Below are 17,233 nucleotides of genomic sequence, written 5' to 3'. Positions count from 1 at the left end.
CTTGAGTTTAGTCATTGGTTGAGTTTATTTTTTTTTAATATTTATTTTTAAATCATTTACTCCTTCGGAGAGTATTTGCATTGAATGGGTTGTTCTGATTGTGGTGATATTTTCCTCAGCTAGACACGTGGTCAGGGCAACAGGCATGGTCCCCCAGGACATACCCGCTATTAGACTATCATCTGCAAAAAGTCACTAGTAAAGGTGTGACCCTGCGGTGAAAGTGCAGTCATGGTCAAAGAATTCCTCCCGAGCACCAGCCAGGTAGGAAGGGAGGGCCACTTCCTACTGATGGCATCATTATAACTGTATTAGTGACGTTGGGTATGGGTGGAAAGGAGAAAGAAAAGCTCAGGGAGAGACTAGTGGTTGGTATGGGGTTGACAGAAAAAGTGGGGGAGGGAAAAGTGCACAGAGGGAATGGCTAGGGGCAAAGCAGGGGAGGTGAGGCAGCCTTGGTTCCAAGTGGCTGAGCAGAGAGAAGTGGAAAGGTATAGTCACATGACGGATGGCATTCCCCGCTCTTGGAAGGCCACAGAGGTCACCACACCTAGGCCACCCTGAGCTCTTATGAGAGGAAAGTGAAAAGGGAGACGACAGGAATGGCAGGGAGATACTCGGAGGGGTACGGAGTGTGAGTGCAGTCCAGTCTGTCCTTCTGAAGTGGCAGCCTGGCTTCCGCTTTGGTGGCCTGCCTAGCTGATTTGGCTCTCACACCTGCCACACTCTTGGACCTTCTCCCTATGGCCGTGTGTGCGCCCACACAGCTGAGGCTGCCTTTGCTGCCATGTCTGTGCCCACTCAGTTTCCTGTGTCTTCATTCCAGTGTCCCCTGGCACCACACAGCATGCCACACTATGTGCTGGGGGGGGGGGCACTTCCGTCTTCCTCCTCTTGCCAGGTTGTTGGGCATCCACAATTGCTCGACTTCTCCGCAACCACACCATCTTTCCAATATCCTTTCACTCCGCGGACCGCTGAAACACTTTGCCTCTGTGGTCTACGTACATTCTTTGCTGTTGTTGTTCTGGCTTCTTTGCTGGTTTAATCTGTCCTCTGACCCAGCAAATAACATCGTACTGCACTGTGTATGTGGTATGCAGTTGTCAAGGTGTGCATGCAAATGTGTGTGCACACCTGTAGAGGCCCCACCTGGATGCTGATGTCTTCCTCAAGCACACACTATTTGTTGAGGCAGGGCTGCACCAATGAACCCACGGTTGCCCATCAGCTCGTCTAGCTGGCCAGCTTGTTCCCCGCCTCTCCAGCACCCATCTCTGTTGCCTCAGAGCTGGACCTGCAGGTGGCTGCCATACTTGTCTGGGTTTCATGGGTTCTAATCCTTTTGCTTGCAGTGGCAAGTGTTTGATCTTCTGAGCCACCCCCGGGCCCCTTTATTTTACTTTACTATTCCAGGAAGGGTTTGTGTAGTCCGGTGACTTCAGGTTTTGAGTGGGAGACCCTACCAACCCAGTTATCACGGCAGCCCTGCCTTTTCCTTAAAAATACATTTCCTACTCAGAGGGGCTTTCATCCAGGAACCAGATTGTAGGTCAATCTTTCTAGAACACTGTGCTATTACTCCCTGTTCAGAGCTCTGCCAGTCCATTCCTGGCCTTTTACGTATCTCTGTGCTTCAGTGTGCAGGCCTTTGTCCTCTCTGGGCGGCGCCCAGTGTGGCCTGTTCCCTCCCTTGCCCTCTGAGTCAGGTCCATCCCGGGATGCTTCTGCTCACAGTACCCAGGGATGGGGTGAGGTTGGAGAGGCTCTCTACGGGGGCCCAGTTGGAGCCTGTGGTGTTAGTCTTCAGGGCAGATGGGGAGCCCTGGCTCTGATGGCTGCGGTGCCCCACCCCACCTCTTCCCTCACCTGGAATCCTCTTTGGTCCATGACTCAGAAGTCAGTGATCTGAATCGCCTGGCAACAGGGCAATAGATGTTGCCTAGGCCACAGTGGTCAGGCAACACGGAACTCACCAGACTTTATGGAGAGCTGTGGGATTCGTGGCCAGAGTTGCGTTTACCTAGGCATTTCTGGGAACAAACGATCAGGGTCCAGTTCTGCACCATGACTGTGTCGTTACAGGGCTGCCTCTCCTCTGGTCAGCTGGTGTTCCCTCTGTCCACGGAGCCGCATCCCATCAGGTCTTACCCCTCCCCGCCAGACTCTCCTCTTACAGCAGAACAGAGCCCCATGCCTCCCACGCCCCCACATGGCTGTCACCTTTATTAACCACACTTCCTCTAGCCACAGACAGATTCTGGGACAGGGTTGTGGAAAACTCCAGAACCAAGGTTTTTATTATGGTCAGAAGGTACTTGCTCAGCCTGCTGGGAAGAGGCACATTCCAGCTCTGAGGGAGACCCGTGGCCCCGCCCCTCCCCCTTATTCCCCACCCCCACTCTGGAGTGGGCACTGTAAGGCATTTCACACTTGGTGTTTCTTGCTTTTCTTTCTTTCTTTTTTTCTTTTTTTCTTTTTTCTTTTTTCTTTTTTTTTTTTAAATAAAAAAAACCAGCCCTGGAGTAGAAATAAAAGTCCTGCAATGAACTTTCCATACCACACTGAAGTGGGGTGGAGTCAGAGGGTCTGAGGGACGCATTTCATTTCCAAGGTTGGCAGAAGCCACTGGGGGGCGGGTTTCCAAGGAGAGGACGGGGTCCAGCTGACAGGAGGCCAAACTCAGACAGGTACACCCTGTCTTCATCATTTTTCACGTTCACAGATCATAGAAATTTAAGCAAAATAGCTATTTTATATATATTTATATATCATATATATATAAATTAGGCAAATAAAGATGTCAGGAGTGCTGAGATGAGGACCCTGATGCCGCCTAAGGACAAGGCGGAGGCCGGGTGTCTGTAGAGCCTAGGTCACCAGCCCAGGCTAAGTGAAGGGTTTGTTTCTTATTGCTGATTTGGGGGCCTGGATCTTGGCAGGAAGCACCTTTGGGCCCTGCCTTTCAGCCCTTCTTGGCCTTCTGGGGATTGGAGCACTGTTCCAGCATGGCCAAGGCCTGGCAGGGGCTGCTGTTGTCAGCTCACAGCGGGGGCTGCCTCCTTGCTCCCACTGTGGGCTGTCTGTCCCCACTGGGACCCCACACACCTGTGCAGGTCGGGCAGGCGTCGGGCTGTCTCTGTGCCTGCCGACCAGGAGCTTGAACAGTATGGAGACACAGCCTGGCTGGGTTACAGATACTCCCCACTCAAAGGGGCGGGGCTTCTGTATGTCTTTAGAAGAGTGCTGCTTGCCAGGACAGTTTTGGGGCAAGAACACACGCTTGGAAAGCAAGTCTTCTAGGTCATGTGCTAAAAATAGTTACTAAACCTCATTGTTAGAAAGAAATGGAGTTTTGGGTTTTTTCTTAAAAAAGTCAAAAGAGGCTCCCTAGGAGGGAGTAGTTCCTCCCTGGATTGGGGTTAGTGACCTGAGCAGCTCAGGGGCCCAGTTAGCTGGCCTGAGTTGTGGTAACTGGGAACTAGGATGCCCATGGGGCCCAAGTCAGTGATAACAGGCTGGCGACCTGGCGGCTGGAGAAAAACTAGGTTGGCCTTTTACCCCTTCCAGGGTGGGAGCCCCCTATGGGGGGGAAGTGTGTGTGTGTGTGTGTGTGTGTGTGTGTGTGTGTGTGTGTGGTTCGGTACTAAAATGGGTGCATTAAAGAAAAGGCTGAGGCTGTGCAGGCGCCTGTATTTGTCGCAGGAGTGGCTCAGAAGATGTTGGGGCACATGTGCCAGTCTTTCTTCTCTTTGGCCTCCCAGTAGCCGCCCTTGTACATGCAGGCCATCTCCCCGGTCAGCGGGTCCAGCCTCTTCTCGAACCACAGCGGCGCATAGCCATCTGACTCCTTTTCTGCTCGGCAGATACAGCGGGTGGGGTGAGCTGCCTGCTGCCCTGACCACCTTCTCACCACCCTCCACTACCCCTCCTCATCCCTCCCCCAGGGGATCATCCCTCCCCACCCCACCCCCACCGCCACGATCTGCCCTGGGCTCACCATCCTCGCCGCCGCAGCCCGCCGCGCACGTCTCCAAGCGCCGTCGGCGGTTTAGGCGTTGCTTCTCCTCCAGCCGCTGCTTCTCGGTGTTGGCCTCGTCCCAGCGCCCCTTCTCCATCAATCGCTGGTCAGGCCGCAGGCGGCTGTCGGTGGGCGCTACGCCGTCCTCTTGCTCGTTGAGGGTCAGGGCCAGCTCCGAAAAATAGTACATGTTCTCCGCGTTCTCCCTGCGGAGGCCATGCGGCAGCGTGAGCGACCCGGGAGGAACCTTCCCTGGTGAGCTCCTGCTCTCCCCTGGCTTCCCCAGGAACCCAGCCAGCAAAGCCCGCCAGCTGGGTCGGACGCGTCCTCTATAGCCCTCATCTGGCACGCTCTCTCCTACCTGCAACTGCTTCTCTACGCGGGACTTCTCAGGGATTTGTCTTTTTTGTTGTTGTTGTTGTTGTTGTTGTTTTTTAATCGGTGCCTCATCATCGCAAGGTTTTCCCTTACTATTTTGTTTTACTGTGCGTCAGGCATAGCCAGGTCGGTTGCAGGGCCTTGGCGACTTTGAACATCCAGGTCAGGGCTGCCTGTGTGTTCATTGGTTGGAGATAATAAAACTTTGTTCCTCCTCTGGGTTTTCTGCTTTATTATGCACCGTGTTCCTCCCTACGTGGCTGGAGCTGCTTCTTCCGCTTGCTTTCTGCTTCGGATGGGATGCTTATCACATTGTTTTTATGCCCCGTATTTTCTGGTGATTCTCATTTCAAAGCTGCCTGTCACTCACTCCAAGCATGACATTAGCCGAGTCCCAGCACTTGTAATTACACTTGTAATTATCCAAGGTGTATTTGCTGCTTTCATCGTGTCTTCTCTGCCCTTTTAGTACTTGAACTGTGTCCGGTGGTCCAGCCCCTGGGTATGGCCCACGTGGGTGTGCTGCAGCTGGGCGACATGGTGCTCTATGGTCAGCTAGTGATTTCGGTTGTCCAGACTTAATGCTATTGCTTTTGTTTTCCTTTCCATATTTCAGAGCAACAAATCAAATTGCCCACCCTGGTTGTAACGTGGTCCCTCTCCTTTTATGTTTCTATCACCCTGTGCTACCTGTACTTCGCGACTGTGCTGTTAGGTGCAAGGTCTGTTCAAACTGAAAACTCACACACCTGGCGACCATTGGTGCCCCCAGTGCTCCTGATCTCTGTTCTTGCTGTAGTTTGCTCTGTGCCGCCCTGGGACAGCTCTTCCAGACCTGGGAAGTTTGCTTGGTTAGTGTGGACATAGCTTCCCATCCTTTATTTTCTATCTTTATTTTCTTCAAAATTAAAAAAGAAAAGATTATTTTATGTGTATGGTTGTTTTGCTTGCCTGCACCACGTGCATGCCTGTGCCACAAATCCCCTAAAACTGGAGTTGTGAGCTGCCATGTGGGTGCTGGGAATTGAACTGGGCCCTCTAGAGGAGCAGCCAGAGCTCTTGACCACTCCAGCCCTACTCTTTTTTTTTTTCTTATTTAAGCATATCTTTCGTAGATTAGCTGGGAATTTTAAAAACTTCTTTCAATCCTATACCTAGGCTCGGGCAATTAATGCAATTTCAGGCTACACACTTTTCCAAAATGTTGGTGAGTTTGGGGTATTTTATAGACATAATGAGATAGAGTGGGGATGGGACTTAAGTCTAAACAGGAAATGTGTGTTTCAGCTACATAATAAGCACAGCCTAAAGGTGACAACACAGCATTGTGATTGTATCTGCCCTGTGACTGTACTGCCTCAAGGACGCCTTCTGTGATATTCCCCACTCACAGTGTCCACGTGAGGGAGACTCTGATGCCTCAAGCTTGACTCTGGGATCGGGGTTCCCTTGTTATTCTGTCCTCTGGACGGCAAACAAGCGTGCTTTTCTCTATCTACAAGAGCCTAGGGGGCTATAGTGCGTGCTGGTTCTTTAAGACACGAGTTCCAGTTGTTCCAGAGTGGTTCTGCCAAAGCACATTCCTGCTCGGCAGAGATGCCGAAGGTTTACATCTTCAGCCCTTTGTTTTGCTAATCAAATGAGCATAAAATGGCTTCTCGCGGTGGTGTGGGTTTGCATTTCCCCAGTTACTACTGGGCTTTTTATAAAGCTGTTTTGGTGTGGTCTGGGCGCATGGCAGGCTATAGCTCTCCCTCAGAGCTGTGTTTGCTGACCTGTGTGGTGGTTTTTCTCACACCTAGTCATGCTGTCCTGTGTAAAGTTCTAATTACGACTCTGGCACATTTCCCTGTTGGATTATTTTTGCTGTATTTGTTGAACACAAGTTTTTTTATGTGTTAATTTTAAATTATTATTATTTCTGTTTTTCTTTTTTTAAAAAAACTGTATGTGTCTGCATGTGCGTTCCTATATATGTGAGTGTGGGTGTCCAGGGGAGCTAGAAGAAGACATCAGATTCACCCCCGCCCCCGGTGCTGGAGTTGCAGGTGGTTGTGAGCCACTGGGCACCGGGCATAGGTGTTGGAACTGAATCCAGACTCTGCAAGAGCAGCAGTCATATCTACCCTCTGAGACACCTCTCCTGCCCCTTGCTCGGCTTTTTGAGACAGGGTCTCATTCTGTAGCTCAGGTTGCCTTGGAACTCCACAATGCAAACCCAAACCTTCCCCCCTCAGCCTCCAGAATATTGGGATTATAGTTGTGAGCTACTGATCCCCCTCTTAAATTATTTTTATGAAAAAACAAAACATTTATTTGTTTTTGGTGCTTTGGGCCTCATACATGATACCTTACCCCTGCCTTGAGCTGTAACCACAGCTCTCCTTCCTTTTTCTGTGAGTTTTTTTTTCTTTTTGAGACAGGGTCTTGCTATGTAGCCCAGGCTCCCCCTGAACTCAAGACGTTTGTGCCTCAGCCTTCTCCATGCTGGGATCGTGAATACCCTAGCACCCAGCCCTTTCTTTTTCTTTCTATTTATTTCTATATTCATTTATTTGCTTGGCTGGGGTTTTGTTTTGTTGTCTGATTGCTGGTTCTTGAGACATACTATCTGGTGGTGGCTGGTCCTTTTCCTTGTGGGATGAATTCTGTCTGTCTCAGACACTTTCAGTGTGCACTTTCATCTTTCCGCAGGATCTGCGGTGCCTCTGCCATGTTTTAGAGATGCACAAACCTATGAGGACATTTCTAGGCACAGTATTCCATTTTATTCCAATCTCAAAGTCTTGAGACTCAGTAGGGCAGGTCTTCTTTTCTCCAGCCTTCAAAATATCCTGGGGTCCTGATTGTTTAAAATAAATTGAGGAGCTTGAGCCATAGTTCAATGGGCAAGAGACCTGGTTGCTCTTCCAGAGGACCTGAGTTCAATCTTCAGCACCCACATGGCGGCTCACAACCACTTGTAAGTCCCCAGTCTCAAGTGAACTGACGCCCTCTTCTGGCCTCTTAAGGCATTGCATGCAGGTGGTGCACAGGTATGTATGCAGGTTACATGCATATATAAAATAAAAGAAGCAAAATCTTAAACTGAAACACTGGCTTGTTTTTCTGATGCAGGATTTGTAGCCCAGGCTGGCCTTGAACTAGTGATCATCCTACCTTAGCCCAATGTTGACTGCAGCAGGTTCTAGAGGGAAATGTTCTTCATCTCTTACCCTGATCATTCTATAGGATCTTTTGATTCAAGGTCTGTCTTCATCTCTTTTAACCTGGGAACTTGTCCCCTGTGCTGGGACTGAACGAGTTGGATAGGCTGCGTCTGCATCTTCAGGAAAGTGGTTGAGGTTATCTTCCTAATCTGCTCCTTTGCTTCCCTCCTGTGAGTCCAGGAAAACGTTAGTTTGGTGGTTACTGAGGGATGGAGGGATCCCCCTCTCCCAGTCAGTGGTGGCGAATCTGTCAGCATCTGCAAGATGCCATCTGTCTGTCTTTAGGCTCCCGTTATTGCTGAGGATAGTTCTGGAGTGCAGGATTTAAACAAGTAATAGCTTCCTAAGAATCTGGCTGCTTGGGGCCAGTACATGACTGAAATTCCAACACTCGGGAGGTCGAGGCAGGAGGATTACAGATTTGAGGCTTGGGCTACATAGTAAGTCCCAGGTCAATCTGGGCTAAATAGTGACCTGAAGAAAAAAATCCAAACTGACTACTTAAATAGATGGGGAGAGCCCTCTGCTATTTTCTCTCCAGCAGCACCGGTCTCTTTCTGGGACTCTCGGCTAGAAGCACGTGAGAACCGGCTCTTACCTTGCTGTGGATCTTATGCAGCTGAGGACTGTCCAGGGAGTCTGGGGTGAATTCTGTACACTTCCATGAGGGACCCTGGGGCTCCCTTGGGGTGACCAAGGAGTAGGCCTTCCCACTTCAGTTCTCTCTTTTGGCTTCTTGAGACAGTTCCTCACTGTACAGCTCAGGCTATCTCACTGTACAACTCAGTCTATCTCACTATATAGTTCAGGCTATCTCACTATACAGCTCAGGCTATCTCACTACACAGCTCAGGCTATCTCACTATACAGCTCAGGCTATCTCACTATACAGCTCAGGCTATCTCACTATACAGCTCAGGCTATCTCACTATACAGCTCAGACTGGCCCTAAACGTGCAACCTGTCTCCACCTCTGAGTCTGAGCTGCAGGTTCTCCGTGCCTGCTCACAGCTTTTGCATTCATGCAGCAACACATCTCTTCCCAAGGGCGTTTGCTCCACCAATCCTGCTGTGGATTCTGCTTCCGTTGTTTTTCCTTTGTAGATTTTTCTCTTTTGTTTTCAGTGTAAGTTTCTCAGTTTCCTCTAAGTTTGTTTTTATCTCTTGTGGCACTGCAGGGGAAGATTCTACCCTGTCACTTTGCTCAAAGTGGTCACACGGGCAATGCGTGGCCACTGAATATCTTTATGCCCTCGTCCCGATGGGCAGTCACTCTCTGCACCGGGATGATGGCCTCGTGGCCCTGCTCTCTGCCAGACTGAATTCCCCAGCCCTATATGCACTCTGCTGGGTCGCGCAGGGGTGGCTCTATGCCTGTCTCCTCCTTGCCCTCTCTCCTCTGCCTCTCAGTCCCTATTCCCCAGAGCTGGCACCCCGGCCGGACTCACGGCAGCGGGTATTTCCTCCACAGCAGCTTGGCGGGCAGTGTCTGGTACACGGTCTTCTGTTTCCCGTCAGAGCTGGGGCTGCTGTGCACGATCTTCGAGCACTCCATCTGCTCGTCCCACGAGCCTGACAGCACGTAGTGGGCCTTGCCCTGGCTGTCACTCACCACTCCAGTCACCTGCGAACATTGGCAGGACACGTAAGCACACGCTCTGCTCCGTGCCCACTGGGGTTCCAGGCGTGGTCCTGGTTACCTTGCGGGCTGCCTCTTTGGAGAAGTAGCTGTAGGGCACAAACTTTAGCTGGCACCGGTCCTTGGTCTTGTGGTTCACGATCTCAATGTCCCCTGACTAGAGAGAGCAGGTGGTGCTCAGTGGCCGGTCCCTAAGCCATAGACCCCACCTCCCCAAGGACCCCCTGACCTGGTCAATCCAGAGCTTGCCCACGATGATGTTGTGCACAGTCGAGGTGCTCTTCCTCCACACGTAGTGATTGCCACTGGCTTGGAATTCTAGGTGGATGGCACCTGGAGGCCAGAGAGGTCAGAGGTCATGGGTCCTTTACTGGGCTCTGGCCAGACCACCCACAGGTCCGGGGTCAAGAACCAGAAGAATGTCTCTGAAGCTTAGGAGGGGGTGGGGTATAGGCTAGGTGATCAGCAGGCCAGGCGGTGGATGTGGGCAGAGCAGCCTCCCTCAGGGGCTATAGCTGGCCTTTTTTGATGTGCAAAGTGCTTCCCTGAAGCTGACCACCTTCCCATCCTGGGAGCCCTGCACCCCAGCTCACCAAGTGGCATGATGGAGATATATTTTCCCCGGAACTTGCTGGCGATGGTGATTTCCTGCCAGAGGCTCCAGCCGTGCTTAGAGAACACATGGTGGGCAGCAGACGGGGGATGGTGGCTTACCTGGGATCAGACCAGCTGCATGTGAGCACAGCGAGGCACAGGCCAGCCAGGGAAGGACAGCCTGCCCGCTGTCCAGGATGCATGGCTCCCTCCCATGGATCCCCGCAGTGGGAAGCACAGTGTCCCGAGTGGAAGAGCAGCCTCTCCAGGTTGCCCAGCCCATGGGGTGAGTGAGAAGCCTCTGCCCAGGTCTCGGGAGGGAAACAGCAGAGCAGGGAAAGCAGAGTTGTGTCCAGGAAGTGGAAGGTGCTGTTTTACTGAGGTTTCTGTGCCTGACTCATGTACCACTTACCACGCGTGACGATCTGAAGGAGAATGACCCCCACAGGCTCACGTGTTTGAATGTCTGCAACTGTTTGGGAATGACTGGGAGGTGAGGCCTTTATGTCACTGGGGACGGACTTTGCGGTTTAAAAAGCCCATGCCTTTCCTGGTTAGCACTCTCCTTGCCCCATGCTGTGGACTGAGATGTGAGCTCTCAACTACTGCTCTGGTCACCAGCCTCGCTACTCTTGCTCCACCCCTGTAAGTTCCAACCCTCTATTGTATAAACTCTAATCTGTGATTGTACGCCAAATCAAACCTTTTCTTCACCGTGTTTTATCACAGCGACATAAAAGTGGCTAAGAGGCCATGATCTGGCAAGTGCACGTAGTCCAGGCTGGCCCCAAACAGCTACACAGGCTGGGGACAGACTATGCATGTAGTCTAGGCTAGCCCCAAACAGCTACACAGGCTGGGGACAGACTGGCAGAACTGTATTAACTGAGGGAAAGAATCTGGTCTGACTCCAGAGTGGGAATCATATCAGTGTCCTGCCATGGGCCTGTATGCCCCCTACACCAGGGACCCCTCTTAGGCCACAGCACACCCCTGACTGCTACTCGACCCCCAGGGTACTTGTCTGTCCTACATAGAGTGGCAGTGCCATTGACTCTTCATGGTGCCCCACGCCCATTCCACAACAGTCAGGCTCTGTCTGGCCCAGCCTCCTTACTCTGCAGGGTGTCTCGTGGTCTCAGGGCCTAGCCTTGTTCCTGAATTCCCCTCAGGGACTCGGTGAGCCCAATGCTCCCCCATGATTGTTGTCTCTGTCTCCATGAATGGTACCTGTATGCCTCCTGTGCATTGGAAGCACACAGACACAGCCTGTCTGCTGCCCTGAATGATGGGGGTGCTGTCCCTGAGTGGTTGTTACCCATAATGAGGTGTTTACCCGTTCAACTAGAGCAAGCCTAATGAGCGAGTGCAGGGATGGAGCCCAGCCGCAGGTCTGGGGACATGCCCACTTCAGTCTCAGGACCCCGCTTTGTCCCTGCTGTTCATACTGGATGCTGTGGACTCTCCCTTGCCCCTCCTCCTCACGTTCCTCATTGCTTCCTCAGCAAATGCTGTCTTTCCTTTCAACACGCCCCCTAACCAGTACCCCACCCAGTCCTCAGGTCTCAGTCCCCATTCTCTCTCCCGTCTCCTGGACAGATGGGCAAAGGAAGCCGGAGTCGGCACGGGTCACAGGGATGCCTGCCTGGCTCTCCCTGTCCACCCTTCTCCTTTCAGACTGCTTTCCTGATCACTCTGCCTAAACAGCTAGCTCTACCACCCAAGACAACAAGAGCTCTGTGTCTCCTGTCCCGTGTTTGACCACACCCGGCACCTCTAGGGTACTCACTGCTGGCTGAATGAAGAAATGTGGGGGGTGGGTTCAGGCCAAGGACTCTGAGAGCCCCAAACCCCACATCTAAATTGTCAGCACATTTTCTGGTTCCTGTTTCAAACTCAGTCACTGAATGGCCTGGTGCAGCATTAGACTGTCACGTGGCCATGTGTGGAGCTGACTATCTTCACGGTTAAGCGGTAGAGGGACACTGACCAGGGCCGTGTCCCCCCAGTGTGCACGGTCCAGGCTACAGCCTGCCACTTTTCAGCTCAGTGCTGACCTATGCTCCAGTCTGGACTGCCCAGTGACCCCTGTAGACGACCCTCTGCTTGACCCCCTGTTCCCTGGCTGGGGTTTAGTCCTTCCCTCCCTGCACCAGACCTGGCTCTCTCACACCACACTCTCCTCCCACACCCCTCTGTGTCTGGGAGACTATGAACCTGGCCTTGCCACAAGGGGCCCAACTGCCCTGTTAGACATGAACTCTGTCTGGTCACGGGCTGCATCCCCTTTGTTTTGCTCTGACCATGAGTCTGACCACCTGGCCGGAGGGCACAGGCAGCGCTACCTGATTTCAGCCCTTACCTGCTCACAGAGGGAACGCAGGCCCATGTCCTCCAGACGGTCCAACTCGAAAGTCTCCCCCAGCATAGGGTTGAAGGGCTTGGCGATGCGGTGCACGGTGGTGGAATAGGAGGAGACAGAAAAGGCAGCTACCAGACACATCTGCTCCACCGAGCTGGTGCAGTTCACCGCCTTGTCCAGCAGGTGGTGGTACTCTAGGTCCTCTGTAAGTCGCTGAAGCATGGACAGGGGCTCGTTGAAGTTCACCTGTGGGTGTTGAAGGGGGTGGCCATCAGAGCGCCCCTGCCCTTCTCAGACACTGAGGGACATCCATGTGCTGGTGGCTCATCACAGTGAGGTTCCATGTCCAGCATGTCCTGCCTTAGTTTTCCCCTCAGTATCTGACACTTGCTGACACGCTACTTGGCGCCACCCACTTCTACCCCACAAAAGCCATGGCATCATGTGATCAGAGCTGGGCTATCAGGCTTAAAGCCAAGAACAGGGGGCCAGGGGTCCACAGATAAAGGACAAACATCCTCCTTGTTGGGAACCATGGACTTGGTGTTCTGTCAAGGGCTCTTGTGTGCTATGCAGGATGAGTGGAAACTGGCACCATTAGCCTCAGACAAGTCAAGGTTATGCTCCCCTGGAAGGTGTGCGGGTGTGTGTATGTGTGTGGGTGTGTGCATGCAGGTGTGCGTGCGTGCATATGGGTGTGCAAGCGTGTGCGCGCGGGTGTGTGTGTGTGTGTGTGTGTGCATGCTATGATTCAGTTGGGCAGTGTGAACACAGAGACAAGAGATATAAAGGACGCGTGTGTCACAGAGTGAAACTGGCTAACCAGGAGCCCCAAGTGCTTCCTTGGTGAAGACGGTATTGCAGCCTGGTGACACAGGACTCCAGAGGCCCTTGGGTGGCTGTGTGACCTTGCTGAATCTCCATTTGCCAGGAGTGCATCAGGGACAACCTCTGGCAGGAAGGACTGCGTTTTTACCCCCAAAGCCTACTTATCTCTGCCACCCCATCTACCATGTGAGGATAGCGGGGACACTATGGGTCTTTCTGGGGTCGCCCAGAGCTCTGCCTTGGCTTTTTTCTTCGGAGCTTGAAGGTCCCTGTTCCCTGCGGGATCATCTAAGGAACACCAAAAACCAGTCACACAGCCCTCAGGCGTTATGAGGGAAAGAGCACCCCCAGCGTCTGACGTGCACTGCACCCCAGGAGCCCCGGGATTCCTGCCCAGTCGTGCCTACCGGCATAGGGATCCGGGAGAGCTCTCGGCCAATGCAGTTCTTCATGATGCTCCAGAGGTTAAGGCTGTAGTTGGGCTTGTCAGGAATGCGGACTCGCCTTTTGACTTTGCATGAATCCTTGGGTACGAATGAGGTTCCATCTAATACCTGCCAGAGAAGCAGGCACGCTGTCAGCACCACCCCCACCCCTCCAGCTCCGCTGGCGCTTGCTCCTGACCCTCCAAGAACTAGTGGAAAGCCAGATGCTACTATACTGCTTGGTGGTAAGGGCAGAGGCCACCTCTGCCTGCCATATGGGAGGCAGGTCTGAGATGCAAAGGTGGCCCTGAGCTTGTAGTGCTGACACCTCCCGACCCTGAAACTGAGCGCTTCTTGGCTCTTGAATGTCCCACCTCACGTACATTATCTGCTGAGGTCCAGTCCACAGAGGTTGGCCCAGTTCCACCCTCGGCTTTTCTGCAGGAAATGAAGGGGAAACAAGTTACAAATTCTACATCCATCTCTAACCCCGCCTACCTTCTATCTAGACAGCGAGCACTGAGGTATGAGGGCAGCCCAGAGGCATCTTATCCAATGGGCCACCCAATGGGACACTAAAATGAGGACTGAGGGACCCAGGCAGTGACCTGGAGAGGCCCTATCCACCACGATTGTTTACAGTATTGAAGTCCTGTCCATCAGGACTGGCTGCCCAGCAAAGCCCTTGTCTAAAGTCCTTGCACCCAGGACCAAGAAGAGGGCAAGAGGTGAGTGCCACATCTGGGAGAGCCTGGTAGAAGGCCCTGGGCCCCTTTGCTCCACAGTCATAAAGTGTGTCTTTATCTACTTCCCACACTGGGGGTCTTTAAGTGCTGGGATGGGTCTGATGGTCTCTGCTCTCCTGACACTTGGGGAATAGATTGCCACAGCACCAGGGACACCAAGGCTGAGGGCCCAGGCTCTAGGAGTTGACAGGCAGTTGACTGCCTATTGACAGGCAGTGTGGTCTGTCCAGGCAGCCAGACCAGGGGACTGTAGGGAGCCCAGAGCCCTCAGGGCAAAGATAGCAGGACAACCCTGGTTAGAGTTGTAAAGATGGCACTGCTGGTAGCAGGTGGATAGGAGTTCATCGGACCAGACTATGCCAGCCTTGGGTTAAAATGCTACTAAGATAGAATCTTTACCTTTTTATTAAAAGCGGCTCTGGCTGGCCCTGACTAGCCTGGAGCCCCCCTATGCAGACCAGGCTGGCCTTGAACTCCCAGAGATCCACCTGCCTCTGCCTCCAGAGTACTGGGATTGAAGGCGTGCACTACCACACCTAGTTTCCCCCTCCAGTCTAAACTTACTGTTCCTGGGAAATGGTTTCTTAGCTAAAACACACTGCTGGTTGACAGCCCTTTCCCCAGAAGACACTGGGGCAGGGAAACGATGGAGCATGCTGGTCCACAGAGGCTTCAGCTACAGGTCACCAGCCTGAGCCCCTGACCGTAGCTCCTGTCCAGCCTGCCCACTTCCTGTTTGTCAGTGCACGTCACACCGTGGGCCTTTCCTGAGGACCCGAGAGTCTGGCTCTCTCACTGGTCACTACTGTATGTTCACCTGGGAATCTAGAAACAGCCCAGATGAACACTGAACCGGGCTTGGCAATAGAGAAGGAGACTGCGCATGTCCTCAAACGATGACAATGACACTGGAGGGGGTGACTGCCTCCTGTGTTGTTCTGAGCAGCTGGGCTTTGCTGGCACTTTTCCCTCTCCACTTCCTCCTTCCGGGCTGGAAGTGATCTGGCCAGGACCCTGGCCGACCTCCACGTGCAAAGCATTCAGGCATTGTTTTTTTTTTTTTTTTTTTTTTTTTTAAATGTAACAAAGAACAGGACATAAGCAATACACTCTTGCCTGCAATGGAAAGAGTAATCCAAGGGTAGAGCTGGTCAAAAAGCCAGGTGTAGCCTAAGAACCAGCCAGAGACACGGCCCCAGTGAGGAGGAAAAGCCCCGGGCTGCAGTGGCCGCTGCTCACTGCGCATCCTACCTGTCTTCTTTGGCCTCGGTGATCACGGTGATGAAAGATGCAGAATCCTCCATGGCGTCAAAGTACTCAGTATCTTCATCTTCTTCACTGTTCTCGCCTTTGGAAGTCAAGAAGCTTCCTAGACACACAGAGCCACTCCGTTTGCAGCCGCATCCTGGCGTCGTCCCCTCTCTCCTGGTTCAGACACCTGGCCCTGGTCACCCTGCACCGCGGCCAGCCTACTTGCTTTGCTAGGATAGGGCATTTTTCTTCCAACCCATCATTGCTCAGCCACCTCCTTCCAGAAGCACCCAGATTTGCCCAGGTTTGCTCAGCCTGCCTATGGCCCAGCTTTCCTGCTCAGGGCACCTGTAATGCCCTTAGCATGATGTTAGGTAGACAGCAGCCTGACTTCTGGACAACCTGCCCCAGAGAGAACAGCTGGGCTCACTGAACATTTAGGACTTTGGAAGCAGACACGGTATGTGGGACCCTTGCCAGCTGGCGGCAGGTGTGGGGCATACAGCACCACAGCTGACAGTTGTACTCCTCGGGGCAAGCCCACATGGCATGAGGTCACTTTAAGGGGCAGGTTTACGGGGCCTGAGGACTGTGCTGGAGCGCGCCCTCCCGCTTGCCCGCCCGCCAGCCTCGCTTTCACACGCACCCTCGCTCAGGCTCTTGCTGGGGTTGGCCGGCCCGCCGGGGGTGTTGCAGAAGGCCCTCTCAAGGCTGTTGTGCTGCTTGGCCAGCTGCTCAATGGTCTCCTCCAGGTGGACGCGCTGCTCCTGCTCATAACTCAGAGCCCGCTGCCATTTCCGGCTGTGAGCCTCCGCTAGTTCCAGGAAGTCCTTGCAGGCCTGAGAAGGACCAACCGCCATGTAAGCCTCAGGCTGTGACCTGACCTGGTCAGCTTGCCTCAGGTTCCGTTTGGAGCATGCCTGACCTACAGTGACTGCTCACCACGGCGAGGACCTCAGCCGGCTGCTGGAACATCCTTACGGGGTGCTAGGTCCCCAGTGGGATCCGAGGTAGCCTTAGTTTCCTCAGCTCTTCCTTGGCTTTGGTCAAAAGGGACAGCAAGCCACATACTTCCTGGCTCAGAGGCTAACAAGCCTGGTTTGAGAAGAACCAGGGCTGGCTGGGCATAGTAGCACAGGCCTGAAACCCCACCCGCATGGGAGGCTGAAGCAGGATTGTAAACTCAAGGCCAGCCCAGGCCAGCTGGGTGACTTAGCCTTAGTAGAAATAGGGCTGGGACTATAGCTGAGTAACAAAGGCCCTAGGTTCACCCTCCAGAGAAATACACACATAGAGAAAAGGGGGAGGGGACTAAGACTGGAACTTGCCACCAAGTCACTTTACTGTCCCTATCACATACTTCTGCCTTTTTTTTTTTCCTTTTTTACCATGGGGGTGTGTTTTGAAACAGTCTCACTCTGTAGCTGAGACTGGCTGGGCACTGACTACATAGCCCGGGACAATCAAGGACTCACAACCACCTTGTCGCTGCCTCCTGTGTGCACTGGGATGACAGGTGGGCACCACTAGGCTCTGCCATTAACACTTTGTTCTGGCCTCATTTCTGGGGCTATGATAAAAATGCTCCCCCAAATAACAACTGAGGGGAAACGGATATTATTTGACTTATAACTCCAGGTTGTGATTTATCCTAGCAGAGAAATCACAGTGGCGGGTTTTCAGGAAGCTGGTCATATATCCAGTCAAGGACAGAAAGAAACAGATGCATGCATGGCTACTTGCTTACTTGGCTCAGCCCCGTTTCTCTACTCTTACACAG

The 17,233-nt window shown here is 52.8% G+C and overlaps 1 protein-coding gene across 5 annotated transcripts in view; it reads right to left on the bottom strand.

The window, feature by feature from the left end:
• Positions 1-2,271: 2,271 nt before the first annotated feature.
• The window catches only part of Osbp2 (oxysterol binding protein 2), a 168,237-nt gene continuing 153,275 nt past the window's right edge, over positions 2,272-17,233 (bottom strand). For 3 of the 5 annotated variants that reach the window (XM_087909147.1, XM_087909150.1, XM_087909149.1), the window contains 11 exons: positions 16,100-16,292; positions 15,454-15,571; positions 13,831-13,894; positions 13,439-13,585; positions 12,204-12,449; positions 9,841-9,961; positions 9,477-9,580; positions 9,309-9,404; positions 9,057-9,232; positions 4,001-4,227; positions 2,272-3,855 (listed from right to left, as the gene is read on the bottom strand). In XM_087909147.1, coding sequence (XP_087765273.1) covers positions 3,713-3,855; positions 4,001-4,227; positions 9,057-9,232; positions 9,309-9,404; positions 9,477-9,580; positions 9,841-9,961; positions 12,204-12,449; positions 13,439-13,585; positions 13,831-13,894; positions 15,454-15,571; positions 16,100-16,292 — 1,635 coding nt within the window. In that variant the 3' untranslated portion in view covers positions 2,272-3,712. The remainder of the gene's footprint in view (positions 3,856-4,000; positions 4,228-9,056; positions 9,233-9,308; positions 9,405-9,476; positions 9,581-9,840; positions 9,962-12,203; positions 12,450-13,438; positions 13,586-13,830; positions 13,895-15,453; positions 15,572-16,099; positions 16,293-17,233) is intronic. The other 2 variants (XM_087909148.1, XM_087909151.1) reach the window with 1 other exon arrangement.

The sequence above is a fragment of the Myodes glareolus genome, chromosome 8, assembly GCF_982192425.1.
Source record: "Myodes glareolus chromosome 8, mMyoGla1.1, whole genome shotgun sequence".
Lineage (NCBI taxonomy): Eukaryota > Metazoa > Chordata > Mammalia > Rodentia > Cricetidae > Myodes > Myodes glareolus.
Note: the sequence above shows the minus strand (reverse complement) of the source record. Positions and strands in the feature narration are given on the sequence as shown.